Source organism: Seriola lalandi, unplaced genomic scaffold (genome assembly GCF_002814215.2).
Source record: "Seriola lalandi dorsalis isolate HSWRI2012SDOR001 ecotype SW California unplaced genomic scaffold, Sedor1 jcf7180002054847, whole genome shotgun sequence".
In the NCBI taxonomy this organism is placed as follows: domain Eukaryota; kingdom Metazoa; phylum Chordata; class Actinopteri; order Carangiformes; family Carangidae; genus Seriola; species Seriola lalandi.
Window position 1 is genome coordinate 70,451 of NW_019525400.1, and position 5,539 is coordinate 75,989.

At 49.4% G+C, this 5,539-nt stretch overlaps 2 protein-coding genes across 2 annotated transcripts in view; one reads left to right on the forward strand and one right to left on the reverse strand.

The window, feature by feature from the left end:
* Window positions 1–4,824, forward strand: part of LOC111670256 (leucine-rich repeat neuronal protein 3-like) — a 16,032-nt gene extending 11,208 nt beyond the window's left edge. The window contains exon 2 of the mRNA XM_023426903.2: window positions 1,843–4,824. Coding sequence (XP_023282671.1) covers window positions 2,207–4,327 — 2,121 coding nt within the window. The 5' untranslated portion in view covers window positions 1,843–2,206 and the 3' untranslated portion in view covers window positions 4,328–4,824. The remainder of the gene's footprint in view (window positions 1–1,842) is intronic.
* The window catches only part of immp2l (inner mitochondrial membrane peptidase subunit 2), a 111,684-nt gene that overhangs the window by 39,556 nt on the left and 66,589 nt on the right, over window positions 1–5,539 (reverse strand). The gene's annotated exons all lie outside the window — the stretch shown is intronic.

A 5,539-nucleotide genomic window follows, 5' to 3' on the forward strand; every position in this document is an offset into this window, starting at 1 on the left:
GCCCCCCCCCCCCGGGCCGTGGAGACGGATGCCTGCGAGCGCTTTAATGAGCTGCATAAAGAGCAAAACAAAGACGACCGAGGGATGATTGCAAATGGAAGTGTGCCATCTCAGGATGATAACGCACAAATGTGACGGAGGAAAAAAAAAACACACACACACTATCCAACACTGACTGAAGGAAGTTTGGTTTTGTAACGGCACTTTAGTTTGCTCTGGTCTCCGGGGTGACAGACGACTGAAGAGAGAGAGAGAGAGAGAGAGAAAATACAACAAGCATGTGGAGCTGCAGAGATTAAAACAGACCAATATTAAGAATTTGGACTAAAATATTTGACTGTGAACGAACCTATCGCTTTTCTTTCCGAACTTTTGATTCATTTCCTGTTTTATTTTTGCGTTACAGTCCCCCAGTGTGTCCACCGTGTTTCTACTTCCTGATTCTCTGCCCCGCCCCCTTGTGTTTCACCTGTGTGTTTGTCACTCCGTCTGTTTTGGTCCTGGTTTCTCCCTCAGGGAAGTTTCTGTTTGAGTTTTTGGTTTTTGCTCCGGCCTGATTTATTGGATCGGTTTCTGTATGTTTCAATTTTCTGTTGTTAAAACGCCTTTTTTCCCCATCAACTCCCTTTGGATTGGCTGCATTCGGGTCCTTAACACTACAACTCTGATTGGCTCACGACCTGTTGTTACTAGAGCTCCAGAGAGGAGATGTGAAACTACACTGAGATGGTTTTTGGTTCTTAAAACCACAAATATATCTTCTTATGGATCAACACTTAAAAATAAAACAGGAGAAGAAGAAAATGTGGAGCTTGTGGCAACAGCGTATTGAGAGACAAACTGACACGTGGTTGGTTTAAGACAAAACAAATAAATATAAAGTAAATAAATCACTAAAAACGCAGCATAACAATTGCCTCATCCCTTAAATATACACGTATGCTATAAGTGAATTAGTAAAAGTACTGATAGGAAACTACACTGTTACTGTCACAGCTTTGAGAAAGAGAGAGGAGGTAATAAAGTGAGAGAAGAACCCGTTCACACACGCCGCCATAAACAAGCTAATATATGCATGAAGTGTCATAGCTCGTCCTCATCAGCGGCCGGCTGCTCCAGCCTTAACCGACAGCTTCATTTAATGTTGTACACTCAGCTGTGGCTTCTGCACTCAAGGTCACAAATTAATCAAAACATCAATATGTGCAGTAGACATAGGCAAAGCCCGCCGTAGACCTGTCACCTGTACCAGCGGCGTTGATTCAGCGCCTCATGAATAACGCAGAGAGGCAGCCGAGGAGTCGCGGCGCAGGACCCTCGGCTGAGCTCCATGACAACATATTTCAGGTGGATCTGCGCCTCCAGGTCGTGTGTGTGTGTGTGTGTGTGTGTAACTGTCTGCTTGTTGTTTTGTGTGGGTGATTTGATAAGTGTACGCAGGTGCATTGTTCACAACAGAGGAGAGGTTCAGGGGGCGGTGAAGCTCTGTTAATTACAACGCCGGGGAAGAAATTGGGACTTGTGATGTTTTGCCTCTTGAATCAACACAGCTCTGAGCGCCGTCTTCTCCAGGACACTTATTCTACTGCTTTGACTGAAAAGGTCCTCTTGCCTTTCTTATAAAGACACTCAAAAGCACATTTTTTTGGATTCAAACCTGTCCAATAACACAGTTAAGGTCAAGTTAATCATAACTTACAATTCACACGGCGCAAAGAAAGCAATAAAATCAAATGAGGCTGAAAAGACTTAATAAATCTCAATATTCCTAAATGTCAATATACGTCCATATCTCGACAGCAGTGTGTTATATTGGGCTCTTTTTCTCTTCTGTCTCCCCAGATGGAAACTGACACCAGTGACAACGACGGAGGATAATAATGATGGAAGGCAGAGCGATTCGTCCCCTGCCGGAGCCACAGCTTCCCTCAGCCGCCCCTCTGCTGCGCAGCGCCGCTCCCTGAAGGATACATCGACCTTGGCATATCACAGCGTGCATGACAACCTGGCACGGGCCGAGCTGAAAGGTTGCCTCTCCTCGCCAAGAGCTGGAAGACAACGGGGCCAAAGCTTCGGGGACCGGGCGTCAGCAGAAATCCAGTCTGTCTTGCTGCAGTAACAAATAAGCTTTTATTTGTGAAGTTAACGGCACTAACAGCTGACTCCATAAGGGCCAATTACTGGCTGAAGGGAATACGGGGCCAAGATGAAGGAGGCGGCAGTTGTGGCTTGCTTGCTGGCTGAGCTGTCTCTAGCTGCTTTGGTCCTGGCCTCTGAGGGGGCCGCTCACTGCCCCGCGTTGTGTCGATGCGAGATCCGACCCTGGTTCTCGCCCAGCTCCACATACACCGAGGCTGCCACTGTGGACTGTAATGATTTGGGGCTCTCGGCGCTGCCAGAGAGACTCCCCTCAGAGACGCAGGTGCTGCTGCTACAGACGAACAACATCGTTAATGTGGAGAAAACTTTGGATTACTTGGCCAACATCACTGAAATCGACTTGTCTCAGAATAACATTTCCTCTGTGAGCGATGTTTGTCTGGGGTCCCTCCCTCAGCTGCTGTCGCTCCACATGGAGGAGAACTGGATTCAGGAGCTTTCAGACGGCTGCATCGCTTCCCTGCCCAACCTCCAGGAGTTCTACATTAACCACAACCTGATTTTCTCCATCGGTGCGGGGGCCTTCCAGGGCCTGGGCCGGCTGCTGAGGCTCCATCTCAACTCCAACCGACTCACAAGCGTCAACAGCCAATGGTTCCAGCAGCTTCCCAACCTGGAGATACTGATGCTGGGAGAAAACCCCATCCTGGAGCTGTCGGACATGAACTTTAAACCTCTGGCTAACCTCAGGAGCCTCGTGCTCGCCAGGATGAATTTGACTGAAATCCCCGACAATACTCTGGTTGGTCTCGAGAGCTTGGAGAGCATCTCGTTTTTTGACAACCTGTTTAATCGAGTCCCACGAGCGGCGCTGACGAGAGTCCAGAACCTGAAGTTCCTGGACTTGAATAAGAACCCCATCGAGAGGATCCAGAGAGGCGACTTCATGGATATGATGCATCTGAAGGAGCTGGGCATCAACAGCATGCCGGAGCTCATATCCATCGACAGCTTTGCCCTGAACAACCTGCCCGAGCTGACAAAAATCGAGGCCACCAACAACCCCAGGTTGTCCTACATCCACCCGAGGGCTTTCCACAAGCTCCCCAGGCTGGAGACCCTGATGCTGAACAGCAACGCTCTGAGCGCGCTCCACCACAGCACCGTGGAGTCCCTGCCCAACCTGCGAGAGGTCAGTCTGCACAGCAACCCCATCCGCTGCGACTGCGTCATCCGCTGGGTCAACATGAACAGGACGGCCGTCCGGTTCATGGAGCCGGACTCCCTGTTCTGCGTGGAGCCTCCGGAGTACCAAGGCCGGCACGTCCGACAGGTGCACTTCAGGGAAATGACGGAGATCTGCCTTCCTCTGATCTCACCTGCGAGCCTCCCAGAGCGGGTGGAGGTCGGCAAAGGGAGCTCGGTGTCGCTGCACTGCCGGGCGTTCGGAGAACCGGAGCCCGAGATTTACTGGGTGACGCCGTCCGGTGACCGGGTCTTACCCGGAAGTGTGTCCGATAAGTTCTACATGCACCACGAGGGAACGTTCGACATCTACGACGCCTCGGAGCAGGAAGCCGGCTCGTACACCTGCGTCGCCCATAATCTTGTCGGGGCGGATCTCAAGTCTGTGACGGTTGCGGTGGACGGATACCTCGCACAGCCTTCAAACCAACCTTTGCACGTGTATATCACATCTGTCCAGGCTCATTCTGTAATGGTTTCCTGGGAGAGCACAGGTGGTTTGGTTTCACAACTCAATTGGTCCATTTTAGCCGAGGGCAGCAGCCTCTTGATGCCATTCAGAGCCAGGCTTCCCGCTGATGTCAGAGAGTTCCACATCAAACAGCTGATCCCGTACACTCACTACCAGGTTTGTGTGGAGGTCGCTGTCGCCGCACCATGGCCTGGATACAGCAGGGACTGTGTTAACGTTACCACAAAGGAGGCCGCCGTCCTGAGGGAGGAAGCCGAGAACTGGGACGGTCTGGTGATGGCTTCCTGTGCCGTGTTTTTTGTTGTGGTTGCCGTGTCTTGCTCTGTCATCTATACATCTCTGTACAGCCAAGTGTTTTACAGGAAACTGATAGCGGATTCGGCTGAAACGCTGCTGATTCCCAGCACTCACTCCTCCTCCTCCTCCTCTTCTTCTTCTTTCCTGGAATTTGGTGTGACTGGGGTCAAGGTGAGGGCGACTGTAATAGACTTACCGGACGACTCCATGTAAGAAACGTCCTTGTCTGTAAAAGCACTTTGGGATTATGTGAAGTCGAAGGGTCACGGACACGGGACAATGTAATTTACATGCCCTCTTTTCGCCACTTTCAACGGGACGTTTTGCACTGGAATTCCTGAACAACCAACACACAATTTACATTTACCGGCTGAAAGCAGAGACTTCTTTCTTTTGTATTTCAAACTTGTGTCATTATAACAAGCTTAAATCAGTCAGATATCTTGACTATAATCTACACGGCTACTGGTCATTCATGCAGTGCAGCCAGAGTAAAGCACAGCACAGGAACTACTCTGTCTTAAATACCTTGTTGAGACGGCTTTGATGTCTGCAAAAAAGCATTTTCTTTGCTGTGTTACATTAAATGGTGCCAAGCGAAGATAGTTTATAACGGCAGAAAAAAAAAAAAACCTTGTTAGTCTAGTGTACAATAAAACCGACTATAATGTATGCAGTTTTATGAACAAATACATTTTTCATTAAACCTGTGTGGTGTCTTATAACTACAATCTTTTCTTGTTAAATCTGGACGGAGCATGTCAAAAAACAACAACAAAACAAACTGTTGTGTATGATATTTGTGTGGATGAGGCTCATAAATCTTGTTGCGTCCCGCTCCGAACCTCAGCGCAGCACGAGTGTGAGATCTGCTGCAGACAAACACAATTACAGGGGCAGACGCTCGAACACGGTTAGTGCAACGCAATCTCAAACAGCACAACCAGCGTATGAGACAGTTGGTTTAAGTGTGTGTGTGTGTGTGTGTGTGTGTGCGCATGTACCTTAATAGGTGTGTGTGTGAGGACATTGGCAAACCCATTGACTTTGAATTGCATTATATTCTCTTTCATTAAAAATCCAATATGGATTCCCAACACAAACCTCGGCGAGGTGATGAATCGGCGTCACGCGCAAACTGATGGGAGGCATTTATCAGCGGGACTCAGTCATAGATCAACCGGGTTTCAGCACCTTGGACAGGGCTTTTAGAGCGCGTCCATTTGTCACCGCCACAGGAGCTAAAATATGACCCATTAGAGAAAGGTAGTGAATAGGTCAGCAAGAACGTGGCGCCCAAGCCATCCCCTTCCCCGTGTGACCCTGGAGAGACAACGCCGCCGTCACAGGAACAGCTCAGCAAATATTGGGCTCATTTGTTAAACGCCTCACATCGAGCCATGAGGGGAGGGCGGCGACGGAGGG